At 43.4% G+C, this 20831-nt stretch overlaps 1 protein-coding gene across 6 annotated transcripts in view; it reads left to right on the forward strand.

Moving 5' to 3' along the window:
• Window positions 1-20831, forward strand: part of ush1c (Usher syndrome 1C) — a 309503-nt gene that overhangs the window by 32776 nt on the left and 255896 nt on the right. For all 6 annotated transcript variants that reach the window (XM_068046233.1, XM_068046236.1, XM_068046237.1 and 3 more), the window contains exons 2-3: window positions 10795-10862; window positions 15516-15659. In XM_068046233.1, the coding sequence (XP_067902334.1) occupies window positions 10795-10862; window positions 15516-15659 (212 nt within the window). The remainder of the gene's footprint in view (window positions 1-10794; window positions 10863-15515; window positions 15660-20831) is intronic.

A 20831-nucleotide genomic window follows, 5' to 3' on the forward strand; every position in this document is an offset into this window, starting at 1 on the left:
AGTGTTATTGTTTGTGAGAGACTACACAGGAATGATCTTGCCCTCAGCTGAAGGGCACACACTGATACAATCCAGCAAGGCTCAATGGATATTGATTAGGAGCAAAACCTCTGCCGAATCTTCTCTTTAGCGTTGAGACATGGTGGCGAGTTTTAGGCCGTGCCACTGCCCAGGCTGACCGTAAACTCAGCACAGGCCAGGTACTGAATTTAGGATCTTGCTGGTCAGTACAGTTTAGTATGAGATAAATTGATACACCCATTGACTAAGCTAGTACTTTCAGTCAAATCGTTTTCATGTGGGAACTGAAAAGTACATCACAGAAAGCTACCAGAGGCAGCCACAGTGATAGAAAGCAGCACTTACAATATATTTGTATTTACATGGGTGGAGTAAAACGACTTTGTGGTATGAAATGCAGTGTTCTGAATTATACTGTGCATTGGAGAAGTTAGTCTAATCTCCCCATTGTCCACTACCTTGAGTTCCATCCTGCAATGTATTCTTTTAACTAATGGCTAATATCTCAGGTAATGCATCACCTAACCCATATTTTTTTTAATTATTCATTCCTAGAATGCAGTTGTCGCTGGCAAGGCCAGCATTTATTAGTCATCCTAAATTGCCTTTGAGTAGAGGATAATAACCGAGGTCCAGGATTTTTACCCAGTGATGCTGAAGGAAGGGCAATATATTTCCAAGTCAGATGGTGTGCGACTTGGAGGGGAAATTGCAGGTGGTGGTGTTCCTGTGTGCCTGCTGCCCTTGTACTTCTTGGGGTAGAGGTTGGGGGTTTGAGACGTGCTGTCAAAAAAGGCTTAGTGAGTTGCTGCAGTGCATCTTATAGATGGTACATACTGCAGCCACGGTCCACCCATAGTTGTGGAATGAATGTGTAAGGTGGTGAATTGGGTGCTGATCAAGCAGACTGCTTTGTCGTAGATGGTTTCGAGCTCCTTGAGTGTTATTGGAGCTGCACTCATCCAGGAAAGTCAAGAATATTCCATCACACTCCTGACTTGTGCCTTATAGACGGTAGACAGGCTTTGGGAAGTCGGGAGGTAAGTCACTTGCTGCAGAATTCCCAGTCTCTGAACTACTGTTGTAGCCACAGTATTTATATGGCTGGTCCAATTAAATTTCTGGTCAGTGGTGAATCCTGGATGATAGTGGGGGATTTGGCAATGGCAATGCTATTGAATGTCAAGGGGAGGTGGTTAGACTCTGTCTTGTTGGAGATGGTCATTACCTGGCACTTGTGTGGCATGAATGTGATTTGTCACTTATCAACCAAGCTTGAATGTTGTCCAGGTCTTGTTGCCTGCAGGTATAGGCTGGTTCAGTATCTGAGGAGCTGCGAATGGAACTGAACACTGTGCAATCATCAACAAACATCCCCACTTCTGGTCTTATGAGGAGGGAATGTCATTGATGAAGCAGTTTAAGATGATTGGGCCTAGGAAACTTCCCTGAGGAACTCCTGTAACAATGTCCTGGGGCTGAGATGAGTGGCCTCCAACAACCACAACCATTTTCCTTTGTTCTAGGTATGAATCCAGCCTTTGGAGAGTTTTCCTCGATTCCCATTGACTTCAATTTTACTGGGCCTCTTTGATGACACACTTGGTCAAATGGTGCTTTAATATCAAGGGCAGTCTTACTTAACCTCTGAAATTCAGCTCTTTTGTCCATATTTGGACCAAGGCTGGAATGAAGTCTAGAGCTGTGGTCCTGGCAGAATCCAAACTGAGCGCCGGTGAGCAGGTTATTGGTAAGTAGTTGTTGCTTGATAGCACTATCAATGGCACCTTCCCTAGCTTTGCTGATTATTGAGAGTTGACCGATGGGGCGGTAATTGGACGCATTGGATTTGCCCTGTTTTTGTTGACAGGACATAACTTGGCAAATTTCCATATTGGCAACTACCTGACAATGTTGTAGGTGTACTGGAACAACTTCACTAGAGATGCAGCTGGTTCTGAAACATAAGTCTTCAGCACAATAGCAGGGATGTTGTTGCGGTCCACAGCCTTTGCTGTAGCCAGTGCACTTAGCTGTTTCTTGATTATCATACGGAATTAATTGAATTGTCTGAAGACTGGCTTCTGTGATGCTGGGGACCTCAGAAGGAGGGCAAGGTGGATCATTCACTTGGTGCTTCTGGCTGTAGATAGTTGCAAATGCTCTGGGTAATATAATACAGGTCAATGAATATTAATTATGAACCCAATTAAATAATCAATTTATATGTTGTAAAATCTGTGTCCTCACTTTCCATGCCTAAAGCATGGGGGATCCAGTAGTATGATATCAAACATATTACATTTGTGTATTTTTCTTCCACTATAAGTTCTTATGTCTGCATTTATAATGGAAATTGTCTTTGTAAACTGTTCACAATGTAATTGCCTTCTTCCACTGGTGAAGGTCCTACCACTAATGGGAGAGGGTAATTACAATATGAACCGTCAATGTAGGCAATTTCCATTATCAATGTGGACATACAAGTTTGTAATGGACATTTGTAAAAATAAAGACAGAAAATATGGCCTTGATATTTATTGGAATGGTGAATGTGAGTCCAAAACCCAGGAAGACTGGGGACACAGAGGCACTGCTGATCTTAACGGCAGGGCCACATTTACATCTTGTAGATCCAACTCCAATCTGGCAGCTGACCAAGTGGACAGTGGCCAGGAAGGCTGGGGGGAGAAGGCCCACAAATGGAAGGGCTGCAGGTGGGGAGGAAGATGCCCGTGACCAGGAAATCTTTGGTGAGCAGGGGAGGAAGCCCAAGACCAGTGAGCTGGTGGGGGTGGCCCCTGATGTGGAGGGCTGGAGAGAGAGCTCCTCCTGGCCCACCTGAGTGCTGAAAAAGCCACTTACCATGGGGAGTTGGCAGCTCCCACCTCCATTCTACTGCTGAGTTTCCTGATCTCCAGGAAACTAGTGCAGCACCAATTAATTTCAATTTTGGCAAACAATTGCATGATATTAGCCCGATTTCAAATATGTTAACAAGCATCACACTTCTTCACTATGCGACACTTGGACGCCCCAATATCTGGTGCCATAAACACAACAGTAGGTGTATGCACAGTATGTTGGGGTTGGGTTATGCCGATTGCACATTTTAACCTCCCCGCAACCCACTTCTGCTTGTTGTGGGGAGTTAATATCATGGCCTATAACTTTAAGATGGAGATTGAATTATGTTTGTATACCCTAGTTCAGTTAACTCCTCTCAGTTAACCTCTGCCACTTCGCTCCCTTCCCCTAGCCTGCCAAGCCAAACTTCCTTTGAGGTTAACCCGGCCCTAGAGTTGACCTTATAGCTTTCTTTGATTTCTCTGCTATCTCCACTCATGCCCTCTCTGAGCTCATGTTTCCCATGAGACCTACCTCCTGCACCTTCAACCCTCTTCCCACCACTTGCTGACCACCTAACTTCCCTTCCTAGCTCTCATGTTAGCTGATAGTGTTCACCGTTTTCTCTCCTCAGGGACTGTCGTCCTCTCCTTCAAAATTGCCGTCATTACCTCTCTCTCTTCAAAAACCCTCTGTCCTTGCAAACTACTGCTCCATCTTCAACATCACCACCACCCCCCACCCTGCAGAAGGTCTGTAGGTCTGTTCAGGTTGGGAAAAAGAACCCAACCCGACCCAAACCTGAACGATCGACAGCGGACCCTGGCCCGAGTCCCTCCAATTTCACCCCAAACCCGCCCCCACTTGACCTGGCCCGAGTCCGACCCGACCATCCCTTCACTTACCTTCCAATTGGGAAGCTGGATGAAGCTGCAGCACATGCGCGATGACATCAAACTCGCTCACTGCGCAGACTCAGTTTCATCCCAGACTCCCAGCTCAGGTAATTTTAAAAAAAATTTCAATACTTACTAGCAGAACACTTACCTTGTGTGTCCAGCCCGACTTGACTGGACCTGGACTCGGTCCCGACCCGAATCTGAAATATGTCGTAGGGTCCTGTTGGGTTCGGGTCGGGTAGCAAGCCTCCACCCCCACCCCCCTTTCAATCCAAAGTCCTTGAAGGTGTTGTTGCCTCCAAATGTGTGCCCATCTTTCCTGGAACTGTATGGCTGGGATTTTATGTGACCCAACAGGGAGGGGAAGGTGGGACCGGAAGAAGGCTGCGCTGGTGCACCTGCTGCGATCCCCGTTCGCGGAACAATTTTGAGCTGGCCGGTCAATATGAAGTCCAGCAGGCGGGGTCTGAGGCATTGGCCATGTCATCATCTGGTGCAGTTTGATGTTCTGGCACCATCTTTTAAGGGCCATCAGCACTGGAACGCTGCATCAAACCTGCTTGCCCACCAACATGTGACCAACTTTGCAGCAGCCTTAGAAATATCTAGCCAGCAGTGTGGAACTGCCATTGGGAGAGGGCAAATCGGTCACCAGTGTGGCCTTCTGCCACTTCCCCTTCGCAAGGTTGCCCTTTAGGTGGCTATGAGGTTGCTGCTGACTGGATCTGAGCGACATAACTCCCTCCCTCTCAGGTTCTCATTACTGGAGGATCCACGACCTGAATGATGCTGTTCATGGCACTTGGGCACTGCCGGTCTGAAGGGCCATTCTGCAAGTTGCTTCCTCAACACCGCCCACCCCATCCCTCTCTCATCCCCTTCTCAATTGTCCTCCATACAAGGAGCTTGATGTCACGATGGAGGCTCAACCCCAGATCGCTGGCTCTTCAGCTTCCCCTCGTCTACGCTAAATGCTCCGGCCGCACTGCGCAGATTTCCTGTGAAAGTGCTGTCCCTGACCCCATGGCTGCTGAATGCAACAATAACCGTTGCTGCCCTTCAATAACTGCTGGCCCCTGTGCACACATCGTAAAGTCTGAACAGGCACGTAAAATGCCATTCAACAGTCTTAACTTGGCTTTGAAAAAGTGCGCACCATTCTCACTTGACTTAACGTGTCGAGTTGATGATCCATCTTGACCTCCTCCTGAAATCCCCAGCGTCACAGATGCCAGTCTTCAACCAGTTCAATTCACTCTGCATGACAGCAAGAAACGACGGAAGGCACTGGATACTATAAAGGCTATGGGCCCTGACAACATTCCGGCAGTAGTACAGAAGACCTGTGCTCCAGAACTTGCTACACCCCTAACCCAACTGTTCCATTACAGCTACAACACTGGCATCTACCCAGCACTGTGGAAAATTGCCCAAGTTTGTCCTGTACACAAAAAGCAGGACAAATCCAACCCGGCCAATTACCACTCCATCAGTCTCCTCTCAATCATCAGTGAAGTGATGGAAGGTGTCATCGACATGGCTATCAAGTGCTAAGCAATTGCTTAGCAATAACCTGCTCAGTGACGCACAGTTTAGGTTCTGCCAGGGCCGCTCAGCTCCTGACCTCATTACAGCCTTGGTTCAAACGTGGACAAAAGAGCTGAACTCGAGGTGAAGTGAGAGTGACAGCCCTTGACATCAAGGCAGCATTTGACCAAGTATGGCATTAAGGAGCCCTAGCAAAACTGGAGTCAATGGGAATCGGGGAAAACTCTCTGCTGGTTGGAGTCATACCTAGCGGAAAGGAAGATGATTGTGGTTGTTGGCGGTCAATCATCTGAGCTCCAGGACATCACTACAGGAGTTCCTCAGGGTAGTGTCCTAGGCCCAACCATCTTCAGCTGCTTCATCAATGATCCTCCTTCAATCATAAGGTCAGAAGTGGGGATGTATGCCGATTGCACAATGTTCAGTGCCATTCGCGACTCCTCAGATACTGAAGCAGTCCGTGTAGAAATGCAGCAAGACCTGGACAATATCCAGGCTTGGGCTTATAAGTGGCAAGTAACATTCATGCCACACAAGTGCCAGGCAATGATCATCTTCAACAAGACGGGCGGCACAGTGACGCAGTGGTTAGCACCGCAGCCTCACAGCTCCAGCGACCCGGGTTCAATTCTGGGTACTGCCTGTGTGGAGTTTGCAAGTTCTTCCTGTGTCTGCGTGGGTTTTCGCCGGGTGCTCCTGTTTCCTCCCACCACCAAAAGACTTGCAGGTTGATAGGTGAATTGGCCATTATAAATTGCCCCTAGTATAGGTAGGTGGTAGGGGAATATAGGGACGGGTGGGGATGTGTTAGGAATATAGGATTAGCATAAATGGGTGGTTGATGGTAGGCACAGACTCGGTGGGCCGAAGGGCCTGTTTCAGTGCTGTATCTCTAAACTAAACTAAGACAGAATCTAACCATCTCCCCTTGACATTCAATGACATTATGATAGCTGAATCTCCCACTATCAACATCTTGGTGGTTACCATTGACCAGAAACTGAACTGGAATAGCCATATAAATATCGTGGCTACATGAGCAGGTTAGAGGCTAGGAATCCTGCAGCGAGTAACTCACCACCTGACTTCCAAAAGCCTGTCCATCTACAAGGCACAAGTCAGGAGTGTGATGGCATACTCTCCACTTGCCTGGATGGGTGTAACTCCAAAAACACTCAAGAAGCTTGACACCATCCAGGACAAAGTGGCCCGCTTGATTGGCATCCCATCCACAAACTTTCACTCCCTCCACCACCAACGCACAGTGGCAGCAGTGTGTACCATCTACAAGATGTACTGCAGCAACGTACCAATCTCCTTAGACAGCACCTTCCAAACCCATGACCTCTACCACATAGAAGGACATGGGCAGCAAATGGATGGGAACATCACCACCTGCAAGTTCCCCTCCAAGCTACACAGCATCTGACTTGGAACTAAATCGCCGTTCGCTGTCGCTGGCTCAAAATCTTGGAACTCCCTTCCTAACAGCGCTGTTGGTGTACCTACCCCACATGGACTGCAGCGGTTCAGGAAGGCAGCTCACCACCATCTTCTCACTGGCCTAGCCAGCGATGCCCACTTCCCGTGAATGAATGAATAAAATGTCCGCCACTGGGTAAAATGTGGACCCGGTGTGATGACATAGGAGGAGGTTCATCCCTACACCAGCCAAAGCAATTTTACACTTGCCCAGCACCACCTCCAATGACGCTTCAGAGCCATAAAATCCTGGTCTATGTTTGAAGCCCTCCAATCAGGTTTCCACCCCTCCACGGTACTGACACGGTTCTTATCAAAGTCACAAATTACATCCTATATAACTGCGACAAAGGTAAACTTTCCCTCCTCGTCCTTCTCTACCTGTCTGCAGTCTTTGACATGGTTGACCATACCATCCTTCTCCAACACCCCTCCAGGTGGGTGGGACCACATTTGCTGGGTTCCATTCTTATCTATCCAGTCATATCCAGAGAATCACCCACAATGGCTTCACTTCCCATTCCCTCACCGTTACCTCTGGTGTCTCTCTGACATATCCCTGGCCCCCTCATATTTCTCATCTACCATGCTGCCCCTTGGCAACATCATCCGAAAGCACACCTAACATGTTCACATGCATGTCACCGATACCCAGCTCAGCCATACCACCAACTCTCTCAACACTCTAATGCCAAAATTGTCAGACTGCTTGTCTGACACCCACAGTATGAGCAGAAATTTCCACCAACTAAATCTTGGGAAGACCAAAGCCATTGTCTTTGTTCCCCTCCATGAACTCCATTCCCTAGCCATCAATTCCATTTCTCTCCCGGGCAACTGCCTGAGGCTGAACCAGACTGTTTGCAACCTCAGTGTCTTATTTGACCCCAAGATGAGCTTTCTACCACATACTCGCGCCATCACTAAGCCTGTTTCTACCTCAGTGACATTGCTTGACTCAACTCTTGCTTCACCTTATCTGTTGCTGAAATCTTCTTCCGTGCCTTTGTGACATCTGGACTTGACTATTCCAAAGTACTTGCGGCCAGTCTCCCACTCTTTATCTTCCATAAACGTGAGGTCATTCAAAACTCTGCTTCCTGTGTCCTAACTCTCGCCAATTTCTGTTCACCTATCACCCTCTATGCTCAATGACCTGCATTTGCCCCCGGTTAAGCAATGCCTTTCTTTTAAAATTCTCATCCTTTTTTTTTAAATCGCTCCAAGTCCTCGCCCCTGCCTCGTCTCTACCTAGCCCTAAAACACTGAGATTTCTGCGTTCTTCCAACACTGGCCTCTTGAGCATCCCCAATTTTAATTGCTTTACATTTGGCAGCCATTCTTTCAGCTGCCAAAGCCCTAAGGCCTAGAATTCCCTCCCTAAACATTTCCACCTCTCCATCTCTCTTTCCTCCTTTAAGTCACTCCTTAAAATCTCACTCTTTGAACAAGCTTTTGGTCACCTGCCCTAATATCTCCTTATGTGTGCTAGTGTTGCATTCTGTTTGATAATGCTCCTGTGAAGCATCTTGGGATATTTCGCTATGTTAAAGGCACTATATAAATACAGATTGTTGTTGCTTCTGAAATTTGCACTTATTCTTGACTCTGTCTCCAATAATACAGAAGATGAACTAGTAAGATAATACCACTCGCTTTCTCTCTCAACATAGACCTAAAATTATAGATTCATTTCTTGCCCTGGAGAACTGACTACTATTTGGAAGATATGTCAGCTACTCCTACTGCTGACTAAGCTTTAAAAACACCAAGCCCGAGGGTGCATTTATGGAGTTCAAGTGCTGAGTGTAAGCTGCTTGTTGAACAACACATGGCTCAATATAACCAGTAATAGGAGAACTCTGACCCTGTGCTTTCCTTGAAACAGGACCACGGCCAGTCAATCATCCTATCCCTTTCACAAAGATAATAGATACATTGTCAATCAAACCCACAATTCCAGGCTGATTCTTTGATCTCTGCCAAGGTGTCGTGGCATGATTCTGTTTAAGACATACTGCGATAAAAGCCTATATCCCTCCTCTGGTCTAAATACTTTGTCAATCTTTGACAATTTCGTAAGATATTTGCCATTGAAAGATGTAGCTTTTTTAATTCGCACCTCTAAAGATGAACACAGCCAACTCACTTGGAACTAGGCAATTATGTTTTATTTTAAGAAAGTGTCTGTGATTCTGGGTTGTTAGCTACCCTCAATCTGGTTCCAGCAATAAACAATGCAATTTAAAACTGGCTGTAGATAAAAAGTACATTTTTGTTACAGTTCCACATAATATTACTTCATTTATGGAAGGAATGGAGGTGTAAAGAAGTATGTGATTTAGATTTGTAACCATTTTTTCATTATTGTCTGATTCCTGCATTACAACAATGACCGCACTTTTTTTTTAAAAAAAGTACTTCATTGACTGTAAAGCACTTTGAAACGTCCAGTGGTCCTGAAAGGCGTTATATAAATGCAAGTCTTTTTTTTTGATACTAGTGCAGAGTGGGTGGTAAGAAAATAATATTTAAGTTCAATAAACGTGGAAACTGAACTGTGGCTTACATGCATTGACATAGATTTTAAAACATGCAGATTTGTCACTTAATTGGTCAACATCTAAATATTCTATGTTCTTATATTAGTGTTGGTTCAGCTACCCAGAAGAAAATGGTGATCATGAAGGGTATGTAGTACCTGCTGAGACAGGAGGTATGATTTAGGAGAATGCAGTGCAGGATGGAACCCAGGGTGGTAGTCACTAGGGAAACTGAGAAACCAAGAAAACATTACAATGTAGCATGACAAAGGACACCTATCAGTCTGATTTGTTTGTTGAGTTTTTTTAGTGAGATTTTAAATTGATAGCAGATCAGATGCTCGGAGCTACAGTACTTGATGGTGGAGGGAAATGGGCACCAGCATGTAACAATTTGTTAATTATTGTGTTCTGTGCTGTTGGTATGAGAGCTATCTCAAAAGCTGTTGGTAAATGATAAATCTTCTGATGTGATGTAGCAGTTTTATCACTGTCCTCCTCAAAGTAGATACATGGCCTATGTTTAGAAAGCATGTTGTCAGGATAATTTTGTTGCATTGCAGTCTTTGAATGTTGAATATTTTTACCAACTTTCAAAAGAAAATTCTGAATAAAATCAAAACTTCGATATTTTTATATGCTGCTGAATATATCATGCTATAATTATGGAACTGCCTAGAACTAACATTTTGCAATAGTCAGCTCTCTAAAACATCTGAAAGCATGACGAATATAATATATATATTCTTTTCTACATCCTAACATTTAAAGAATTCAGGATACAAAATGTAATTTATTTTGTAAATGAACAAGTTAATCCTTGGTTTCTCGGTGATTAAAGTGAGAATGTATTGTAAAATGATACCAGCTTTAGAGAATCTCTTGTCAGCTAATGGGGGCTAGTGACTATTAGCAGCCAGCTCCTTTGGGTGGCAGATAACTAAGAGAAACCAATATGCCTATGAGCCTTCAATACCTGCTGCTTGGATGCTGACATTATGTGCTCAGAACGACTGATCACTTTACATGTCAGTGCTTTTTTACACTAATTCTGGTGGAGGAATGTGCTACATCAATGAATGGCCCAAGAGGTTCCTGAATGTGTTTGTTGAACAGCTTAGCAATCATCAGGTATATGAGATTTTATCAGATCTTCTTTTAATTGTATTAATGGTAAATTCAAGCCTGTATTAACCAGTAGTTTAGTTGCAGCTTTTTTTTAGTGGAAGGTTGTAAACTTATATCTGGCAGACTATTCAACTTTGATAAAGCCTCCTTTTATTATATTTTCAATCTACAGAAACACTGAAGAAAATACCCAGCTGATTAATTGAAAAGAGCTGTTAATATAACAATTTTATTAAAAATTCAGCTTTTGTCCATATTCTAATTGTTTTTTTTGTGGCAAATACGTTATGTAAAATAATCTAATTGTAATTTCCCCTGATTATCAGGTGGATGTGTTGATTGACAACGATGCAGAAAAGGACTATCTTTATGATGTACTACGCCTGTACCACCAGTAAGTAGTATTTTTACCCGTTACTGGATAAAGCTACTTCTTGTTTTGAGATGTTTTTATTAGTCAATTAGAATTCTTAGGTCAATATAATGTAGTTGAAAATATCAGGAATATTTACATATGGAGTTTACAAAATAATTTTTTTAACTTGTAGTTTATTAGGTTGTAGAAATATAAATTTAAGGAGGTAACTGTGCAATGGAGCTGCCAATATAGTAAATATAAAATGTGGGAATATATTTTGCTCACAGTAACTAATAAATAGAAAGAAAGAAAAACTTTGCTGATCCCAGGGCATCCCAAAGCACAGCCAATTAAGTATAAATTAAATAATGGATTCAGATAGAAAATAGTATAAATTTTTAGATTCATGTCAAGCAAATGAGTTTATCAAACTGAACTGAATATTCTCATTACAACTTTTGATATAGCAAATATTAATGATATGGCACAAGAGTTGAATTGTTGAGAATTAAAGATTTATTTTGGCAGATCACAATAATAACTCTTGTAAACTTATTTCTTTAACCTTAAAACATATGTACAATTAAATTGAAGAGCTTATTTACCCCTATTTGACTCTTGTGCAATTGATCTCTGGAGCCTCACCTCTGTCAGTTTTTTTGATTTGTGAACCTTTGTGTATAGTAGATGTTAGCTCAGAATTCAGCTGTGTGGGGGCGTTTCATCCCAGCTGACTCTTATCCTACCTCCTCATCTGACATACATTCCTTCATGTTTCTTGGAAAAAGCCACTGGATAGTGGTCTTGAGTACGAATAATGGCTAACTTCCCCCCCTTCCCAGTGCACCCCCCACTAGTCCACAGTTGTAAAACTATTTGTAGATCAGGTAGCTCAACACAGCTTCAGTCCTCTCCTGGTCTCTATAGCTCAGTACAACACAGGGTAATGAATTTACCAATTGAGTAATTGGGGAAGCTCAAATTTATTTTTTAACTGTGGAGCATTAATGCTGGTATAAACGTAAAAAGAGCTGAATAAGATGGTAATTATCAGTTATGACTCGTCAGTATTTTTACAAGCAGAGATGCATCGTTGAAATTAACATTTATAATTAACAGATATTTACAGTACGTGCTGAGGAAATAATATACTGTGAAAGTTGGAATACTTGAGCATATTGATAAAGATTTGTATCAACATGTGTTTGAATGCTTCTGGGCTATTAATTTGCTGCTGTAGGGATATGGTAGTGTAATGGTTATGTTATTGTTTAGTAGTCCAGTAGCCTGGACCAAATTACCACCATGGTAATTTGAATTCAGTTTAAAAGTTGAGTTCTAAAGGGTCCATTACATTATATGGAAACATTTTACACTTCAGTTGATACCCTTTTAATGTTAGCAGAGAGCTGCTGACTCCCTGCCAAGATTAAAACCTAATTGCCATTTGGATATCTTGCAGTAAAGCTTTACACATGTGCAAAACTCCACTTTCTCTGACAGTTTGTAGAGCTGGTGACATAATTTGAATCAATGACCTGTACATAGCTTTAAGCTCGTACTAATCATAAACCAGTACCTGTATAAATTCCAACCTTATTTCAGATGTAGACCAATAAACAATATGCAGTAACTAATTACTTTATATAAAATATATTGCAATCATATTGTTGCACAATCACAACGTACAGCATGAATTATGAAATTAGAAAATGTAATAAGAATATTTTAAACCTTACCTCCCAACTCAAAGAATAAGTCTGAATACTTTGGTGCTAAATGTTTAAACCACAACATGACAAAAATGCAAGGAGAATTGTGGAACTTTATTCTACATAAAATGAAATGGGTTATTAGTTTTCTAGTGCCACAGAAATGTTTTGTAAGATATATTGTTTCCATTCATTACATGAATAAAGGAAGCACAAAAGAAACTGAAATGTAGACGTTGGCAAAGTTTCCATGTGATCTTTGTAGAGAGGACCGGTGTTGTTTCTCAGTGGTCTTTTCCGATTCAGTTTCATTGAGGTTTGTCTAATTGCTTTTGCCATTCATAAAGCAAAGCCCTGCAGTGTTTGCATCATCTGTGAATCAGCAGTTCTTAATAATTTACTGCCTGTGCTAGGTTACTGAAATTCACAGCAATAACATAATAACTTCCATTTTCTCTGCCTTTTTATTTATTTAGTATTTTTCCACATCCCACACTTTGTGACAAGATATTTGATATTCTTTGAAATAGCAACTGAAAATAGTTGTGAAAATTTTCATAAATGAAGTTAGCTGGACTGTAACAAAATGCTGCGAGGGGGTTAATGATCATACTTCTGGACTCTAAGCTTTCTTAAACTGACCCCTGACCAACAGCTACCTCTATCTCTGCCAACCACTGACTGAATCCTTTAGCTAACCATGATCTCATCCCAAAATTCAGTCCTTCGCCCTGTTATGAACTTTGTCACTTACAGACTGGAATTGATTATAATGCTTTGATGACACACTGTTTAGAGCCTAAAAAAGGAGGGTGAGGTGTGTTGGCTGACAGGGCGGGGTGGGTGGAAGAAAGAAATCATTACACATTAAGAAATTAGAGATAATTACTATCTTTCTGAAATCAACTGTGATTTCAAAGCATACTGTCATGTAAAATTATTTAGAATGGTAACTGATCGATAGTGAAAAGATGTTAATTTTAACACTTCTCAAATTTCAAATTTGCAAGATTACTGTACCTGTAAAGTACAGTAATGTTGACAGTTTAAGTATTTTCAAGCAATGATTGGATTTGATTTACTTTGAAAAATAGTTTGTTCGATTTAAAGAATGACTCCATTCGAGTTCAGTTCGTTACTTGTCTACTATGCTTTTGTACGTAACTGGGCAGGTGGGCAGCTTGCTTCCACTTATTGAAGTTGACACTAAGAGGTAGTCTGAGGTGACTTGTCCTCCAATCCCACTTTGTCGCTATGGGAAGGGGCCCGGTCTACCCTTGACATATCTGTTGTGCAAAGGTTGAGATTGAGAAATGTGGGGTGAACCGGTGTTTGAACACTGCATTATACAGTGCATTGGTGTACCAGTACATTGTATCCTGTTTTACATATTTTCCTTGAAAATTTTATGATTTTATGAAATATATTTTAAATTTTATCTGTGAATTTAATTAAAGAAATAAACTGAATCTCATGTCATTTTTATTACCATTTGACACCTTTGTGTTGGGCAATTCAAATCTAAATACCCAGTTATGATTCTGGCTATAATTTTTCAAATCCCTGGATGCCAAGTTGGCATTTCCACCACTGAGAAACTCAATCAATTTCGTCAAACAGCTCCTTTTTAAAAAAAAAAATTCTCTTCCTTTTTCCCTTTGTTCTATTGCTTTTGAAATGCTGTTCATCTGTAAGCTTTTTATAGTTCTGTTGAAAGGCCGGCACCTAAAACTTTAACTGATGTGTTCTGTCCACAACTGCTGACTGAACTGCCGAGTGCTTTCAGTATTTTCTGTTTTTTTTTAGATTTCCAACATCTGTATTTTTTGCTTTTTATTCAGCTAGTCATATTCCCCTGTCCTTTTCCCATACTCTTAAAAAATTTTAATTCTCTAATTCATCTAATTCCTTTTAAATATTATGAATTCTGATTCCACTACCCTTCCTGATATGTTATTCCATGTTCTAACAATCCATTGCCTAAAAAGAAATTCTCCTAACATAAGAAACAGGAGCAGGGATGGACCATGCGGGCCCTCGAGCCCATTCCTGAATAGAGTTTATGTTGTGTCATATACTCAAGACACAAATCAAATATAGGAAAAATATTGATATACCAGCATCTTTGCCAGGCTTTCCCTCTGGTGTCAGTTTTCCGACCTTGAATTTTATTTTCATGATACTGAATTGCTGAATTGACCAGGAATAATCTAGATTAGATTAGATTAGAGATACAGCACTGAAACAGGCCCTTCGGCCCACCGAGTCTGTGCCGAACATCAACCACCCATTTATACTAATCCTACACTAATCCCATATTCCTACCAAACATCCCCACCTGTCCCTATATTTCCCTACCACCTACCTATACTAGTGACAATTTATAATGGCCAATTTACCTATCAACCTGCAAGTCTTTTTGGCTTGTGGGAGGAAACCGGAGCACCCGGAGAAAACCCACGCAGACACAGGGAGAACTTGCAAACTCCACACAGGCAGTACCCGGAATCGAACCCAGGTCACTGGAGCTGTGAGGCTGCAGTGCTAACCACTGCGCCACTGTGCCGCCCTAAATCTGGATGGCTTAAAGTTGTGAATGAAAGTTATCAATAAAAAAGTGACTAATTATAAGTTATTCTGAAACATAGTTGGATACTAAATAACTTCACAGTGGCTTTAATGTATCTGTGAAAATGTATCTATATATATGCATGTTCCCTCTGCACACAATGAATATGTCATTGTGAAAAAACTGGTGGGATGGGGAAGTACCAATGAGACAGTATCCCTTTGTGCTAACGAGTGAAACGATCGTTATTGAATCAATTGACACTATAAACATAAATGTTCAAAGAGACAGAAAAAGCTGGAGAAGGGTGAAGTGATCTGATAAGTGGATGCGATAAAATGGGAAAAATAGAAGCAGAACATGAATTGGTGTATCTCTAGCTAACTTTTTTGTTTCTCTGTCTCTCAGATCTATGGATCTCCCTGTTCTGGTTGGAGACCTTAAATTGGTGATAAATGAGCCAAGTCGTCTGCCAATGCTTGATGCTATCCGACCACTTATTCCACTAAAACATCAAGTGGAATATGATAATCTGACGCCAAAACGATCACGGTAAGGTGGACCTTGCAAGAAAGAAAATAGTAATATAACTCCAAATGTGTTGTTTGTGAGCAAGAATATTTTCTTTATAAGAAAGTCCATGGATTTTCATAATTAAAGCAAAAGAACTCCACCACTTTTTTTTAATTGTACTGCGCACATTCCCATCTGTACGGTAATACAGCATTACTGTTGGGTTATTATATTACTTTCATCTCTCAAAAGTTGTGTTGGAGGAGGTGTGACTAGCAGTATTAATTATTAATATTTTTAATGTACTTTCTAAACAAAAAGGGAAAGATTAAATTGAAGTTGTGAAAACTTTCCCCATACTTTAATTGCGGGGGTGGGGGAGTGGGGTGGTGGTGTACTATGTGAGAAGAAACAGAATATTCCCAAGTACTAACAATAGTCTGTGCTAATTTGCCTGGATGAGTGTGGCTCCAACACCACTCAGGAAGCTTGACACCACTGAGGGCAAAGTAGCCCGCTTGATTGGCACCCCATCCACCACTTTAAACAATCGCTCCCTCTAACACCGAGGCACAGTGGCAGCAGTGTGTACTATAAACAAGATGCACTGCAGCAACTCATCATGCCTCCCTTGACGACACCTTCCAAATCCATGACCTCTTCCACCTAGAAGGACAAGGGCAGCAGATACGTAGGAACACCACCATCTACAAGTTCCCCTACAAGTCACACACCATCCTGACTTGATCGCTAGATCAGAATCCTGGAGCTCCCTCCCTACTGGCACTGTGGTCATACCTACACTGGATGGACTGCAGCGGTTCAAGAAGGCAGCTGACTGCGACCTTCTGAAGGGCAATTAGGGATGGGCAACAAATGTTGGCCTTGCCAGCGACACCCACATCCCATGAAAAGAATTAAAAAAAATAGTAACAAGTCCAAGGTTGATCGAGGCAGCTAATAAGCTTGAGTTCTTGCCCTGATCCTGTTAAAAAATGCGAGTGTCTGGATGTTTAGTAAGGATGGTTAACAAGTCTGCTGTCATACTGCAATGATCAAATAGTTTGCTGACACAAAGGTGCTAAATCAATAGCCCCCGAAAACAGGAATTGGAATCGTGATGCGTGATTAATCCCTGCCGATTGACTGCAAAGCAGCCAGCATGCCAACTTCAAGTGTCCATATCATTTCTGTGTCCAGCCAGTGCTAACTGTGTTGTTAATTGGCTAGATGCCTGAGCAGGGTGCCAATATCTTAAATGAATAAACCAGTTAAAGCTAGCCTGCACCTCTTCAAGGGGAGGTGCATTGTGGCTTGTGCAGGTGCTGGCAGTCATGCAGGAAGTGAATCTGACCTGTGAAATATTGAATAATAGCGCAACATGGGAGAGGGTGGGTTCCAAGGTTTTTGGACACTACACTGGAGGCCTTGAGGGAGGAGGTGGAAAGTAGGACGGATGTCATGTATCTGCAAGGGGTAAGGAGGTCATCCAGGAACATACTCAGAAGGCAGTGGGAGCAGATAGCCATGGAAATCAATTGCAGGAGTCAAGCCGCAAGGATCTGGATGCAGTGCCGCAAGATGTTTAATGACCTCTCATGAGTGGTTAAGGTCAGGAAATGCTTCTTCAAATGCCATATTATACCAACTGCACCACTCTCCTCAGACACTCCTCAATTCACCACACTCCCATCACTCACCAACAATCTCTATCAATCAAGACTCATACCTAAGATTCATTTACTTCAATGCAACCTTACAAACTTAGCACAGCTGCAAGCCTCACACCCAAATCTCACAGCTAATACACACTGCCAGCAATTCAATCATGAAAGCCATATCATCCAAACAAATTTCTCAACACTCACTGAAACATTTCCCTCCCTGTTGCAGGACAGGATGCACTCAACCTGAGGCGACAGGAGCTAACTGGAATGGGGACTGGCATGTCTGCATGTCCTGTCTCCAGTGGAGGAGATAGTGCTAGCTATTATTGGGATGCCCATTACTGAGACTGTGGCCAGCAGAGGGGCTGAAACCATCAACGATGATGCTATCCTCATACATAATCCTCCTTCTCACATTCCACCTCCCTTCATCCCACTCTGTCTTCTGATGTATAAGCCGCAGAAGGCATAAGCATGTACCTTGTACTTGCCCCGCTCCCTGTGCAATAAATTTTCGTTGTGCTTTCCTCCTTTTAGCCACACAAGGGACTGGATTTAGTGCGCCCGTTTGGAGCAGGAATGGAGGTGTGGGGGGAGGGCCAGAGAATAGCGTCGGACACATCCGCCCGAAAACCCAATGTCGTGACATCGGTTCCAGACTTAGTCAGCAGCAGGAAAGCACCAAGGCGGTGTTGCCGCCCCGACGCACTGAGACCGCCATTTATATTATCCCAGCTATTCACAATATATATTAATGATTTAGATGAGGGAACTAAATGTAATATCTCCAAATTTGCAGATGACACAAAACTGGGTGGGAGGGTGAGTTGTGAGGAGGATGAGTTGTGAGGAGGATGTAGACAGGCTTCAGGGTGATTTGGACAAGTTGAGTGAGTGGGCAAATACATGGCAGATGCAGTATAATGTGGATAAATGTGAGGTTATCCACTTTGGTAGCAAAAACAGGAAAACAGATTATTATCTGGCTACAAACTGAGAGGGGGGAATGCAACGAGACCTGGGTGTTCTTGTACACAAGTCTCTGAAGGTAAGCATGCAGGTGCAACAGGCGGTAAAAAAGGCAAATGGTATGTTGGCCTTCACAGTGAGAGGATTCAAGTACAAGAGCAGGGATGCCTTGCTGCAATTATACAGGGCCTTGGTGAGGCCACACCTGGAATATTGTGTGCAGTTTTGGTCTCCTTATCTGAGGAAGGATGTTCTTGCGTTAGAGGGAGTGCAGCAAAGGTTTACCAGACTGATTCCTGGAATGGCGGGTACTGACATATGAGGAGAGATTGAGTCGGTCAGGATTATATTCGCTGGAGTTCAGAAGAGTGAGGAGAGGGATCTCATAGAAACCTATAAAATTCTAACAGGACTTGGCAGGGTAGATGCAGGAAGGATGTTCCCGATGATGAGGGAGTCCAGAACCAGGGGTCATAGTCGAAGGATACGGGGTAAACCTTTCAGGACTGAGATAAGGAGAAATTTCTTCACCCAGAGAGTGGTGAGCCTGTGGAATTCGCTCCCACAGAAAGCAGTTGAGGCCAAAACATTGTATGTTTTCAAGAAGGAGTTAGATATAGCTCTTGGGGCGAAAGGGATCAAAGGATATGGGGGGAAAGCGGGACCAGGTTATTGAGTTGGATGATCAGCCATGATCATAATGAATGGCGGAGCAGGCTCGAAGGGCCGAATGGCCTACTCCTGCTCCTATTTTCTATGTTTCTATATTGTAGAACAGTTACTTATAATACATTCGCATGTAAATGAAAGCAATTCAATAGGGGGCTTGGAATTAAGTGGACGACAGTCGGCCCTCATGTGCCTTTGGATGCTTGGCTGTTGAAAGCTGGTGGCTCCGAGGCAAGGCCTCAGTGCTGTGATAGGTAGGCAGCCATGACCAGCACTGGAAGTGGAAGAGGGGAGCAGAGGAGGCCATTGTCGGCCTGCAGTGCTGTGGGTTCTGCACGGGGCGGGGCAGCGGGGGGGGTGGTGGTCTTGGTCTCAGGTGGTCTGCACTGGTGGCCATGCAATCAGGTAAGAAGTTGGCTATCAGTAAGGGTGGGCACTGAGGGCCATCAACGAGGAAGGACTAGCTAAGGCAAAGTTGCCAAGGCAACTCTGCTGGCTGGAGTCATACCTTGCACAAAGGAAGATGGTTGTGGTTGTTGGAGCTCAATCATCTGGGCTCCAGGACATCACTGCAGGAGTTCCTCAGGGTAGTGTCCTGGGCCCAACCGTCTTCAGCTGCTTCATCAATGATCCTCCTTCAATCATAAGGTCAGAAGTGGGGATGTTCGCTGCTGATTGCACAATGTTCAGTACCATTCGTGACTCCTCAGATACTGAAGCAGTCCGTGTAGAAATGCAGCAAGACCTGGGTAATATCCAGGCTTGGGCTGATAAGTGGCAAGTAACATTCGCGTCACACGTGCCAGGCAATGACCATCTCCAACAAGAGAGAATCTAACCATCTTCCCTTGACATTCAATGGCATTACCATCGGTGAATCCCCCACTATCAACATCCTAGGGGCTACCATTGACCGGAAACTGAACTGGAGTAGCCATATAAATACCATGGCTACAAGAGCAGGTCAGAGGCTAGGAATCGTGAGTAACTCACCTCCTGACTCCTCAAAGCCTGTCCACCATCTACAAGGCACAAGTCAGGAGTGTGATGGCATACTCTCCACTTGCCTGGATGGGTGCAACTCCAACAACACTCAAGAAGCTCGACACCATCCAGGACAAAGCAGCCTGCTTGATCGGCACCCCATCTACAAACATTCACTCCCTCCACCACCGATGCACAGTGGCAGCAGTGTGTACCATCTACAAGATGCACTGCAGCAATGCACCGAGGCTCCTTAGACAGCACCTTCCAAACCTGCAACCTCTCCCAACTAGAAGGACAAGGGCAGCAAATGGATGGGAACATCACCACCTGCAAGTTCCCCTCCAAGTCACACACCATCCTGACTTGGAGGAGGGTGATAAGCAGGCAGCACTGAATGTTGAACCCCTTGAACAACGGGCAAAGGAAGCAAGAGACAGTCTCCTACTTACTGGCTTCCAGATGCCATGTGGCCTCTGAATGAAATCAATAAAGACTCACCTCAATGCATTCAATCTGTCACCTCCTTTCTATTTGTGTTCCATGCATAGCGCCCGGGTTAACCATGCGCTGTGGCCCATGTGAGACGCTTACCAAAGGGGGACTGTGCCTACACTGGCAGCCCACTAAGGGGATGGATGAAGTCAGCATCTCACAAGGCATGAAAGAATTAGCATTTTACACAATGAAAGTTAACTTCAATAACTCAGAACCTTTATAAGACAAAACAAATGGGAAATGATTGTGGTGGGCCAACTGCGCACGTGGTGAGCGGCAACGGTGTCCACTTCTGGGTATACTGCCAGGACCTGTGGCCAGTTTACTAAATTCAATCCAAGAAGTGCAGCCTAGCCGGGCAGTAGAGGAAAAGCAAGAAGACAATGATGAAGACTCACCATCACTCTATTTCATACTCTCCGCC

This window comes from Heterodontus francisci, chromosome 14 (genome assembly GCF_036365525.1).
Source record: "Heterodontus francisci isolate sHetFra1 chromosome 14, sHetFra1.hap1, whole genome shotgun sequence".
NCBI lineage: Eukaryota > Metazoa > Chordata > Chondrichthyes > Heterodontiformes > Heterodontidae > Heterodontus > Heterodontus francisci.